At 66.0% G+C, this 326-nt stretch overlaps 1 protein-coding gene across 1 annotated transcript; it reads right to left on the bottom strand.

Moving 5' to 3' along the window:
- Positions 1-4: 4 nt before the first annotated feature.
- On the bottom strand, positions 5-322 carry LOC107734669 (tyrosine-protein phosphatase non-receptor type 21-like; the record flags this gene model as incomplete). Its single annotated transcript, XM_016546635.1, has 1 exon — positions 5-322. A coding segment is annotated over one exon (318 nt), but the record flags the coding sequence as incomplete, so codon positions are not given.
- Between the last annotated feature and the right edge of the window lie 4 nt (positions 323-326).

Here is a 326-nt window from a genome sequence, read left to right as displayed (position 1 = left end):
GCACCGAGTGATGGACGCGGCGCGTGATCAGATCCGGGTTGCTGCTGCTGACGTAGAGATGGCGGGACAAGTCCGGGGTGCTGTTGGCGGGTCGAGGGTGAGGGTAGGGATACGGCGGCGGCGGCCAATAAACCTGATTCCTGATGATGTTGGGCGGCGGATATTCCTGCGCCTGCTGGAGCTGGACGTTGGTGAGCTCGGGGACGCTGACGGCGCCCACGACGGGTCGTCTCTCGGTGGGATAGGGGTACGGGGAGGGGCTGTGGAAGCTGTAGTTGAGGTGGAAGGGGTACTGGCCCGCGCCGTGCTCGCGGATCTCCGGCTGG

The sequence above is a fragment of the Sinocyclocheilus rhinocerous genome, unplaced genomic scaffold (assembly GCF_001515625.1).
Source record: "Sinocyclocheilus rhinocerous isolate Xijiao unplaced genomic scaffold, SAMN03320098_v1.1 C34881985, whole genome shotgun sequence".
NCBI lineage: Eukaryota > Metazoa > Chordata > Actinopteri > Cypriniformes > Cyprinidae > Sinocyclocheilus > Sinocyclocheilus rhinocerous.
Note: the sequence above shows the minus strand (reverse complement) of the source record. Positions and strands in the feature narration are given on the sequence as shown.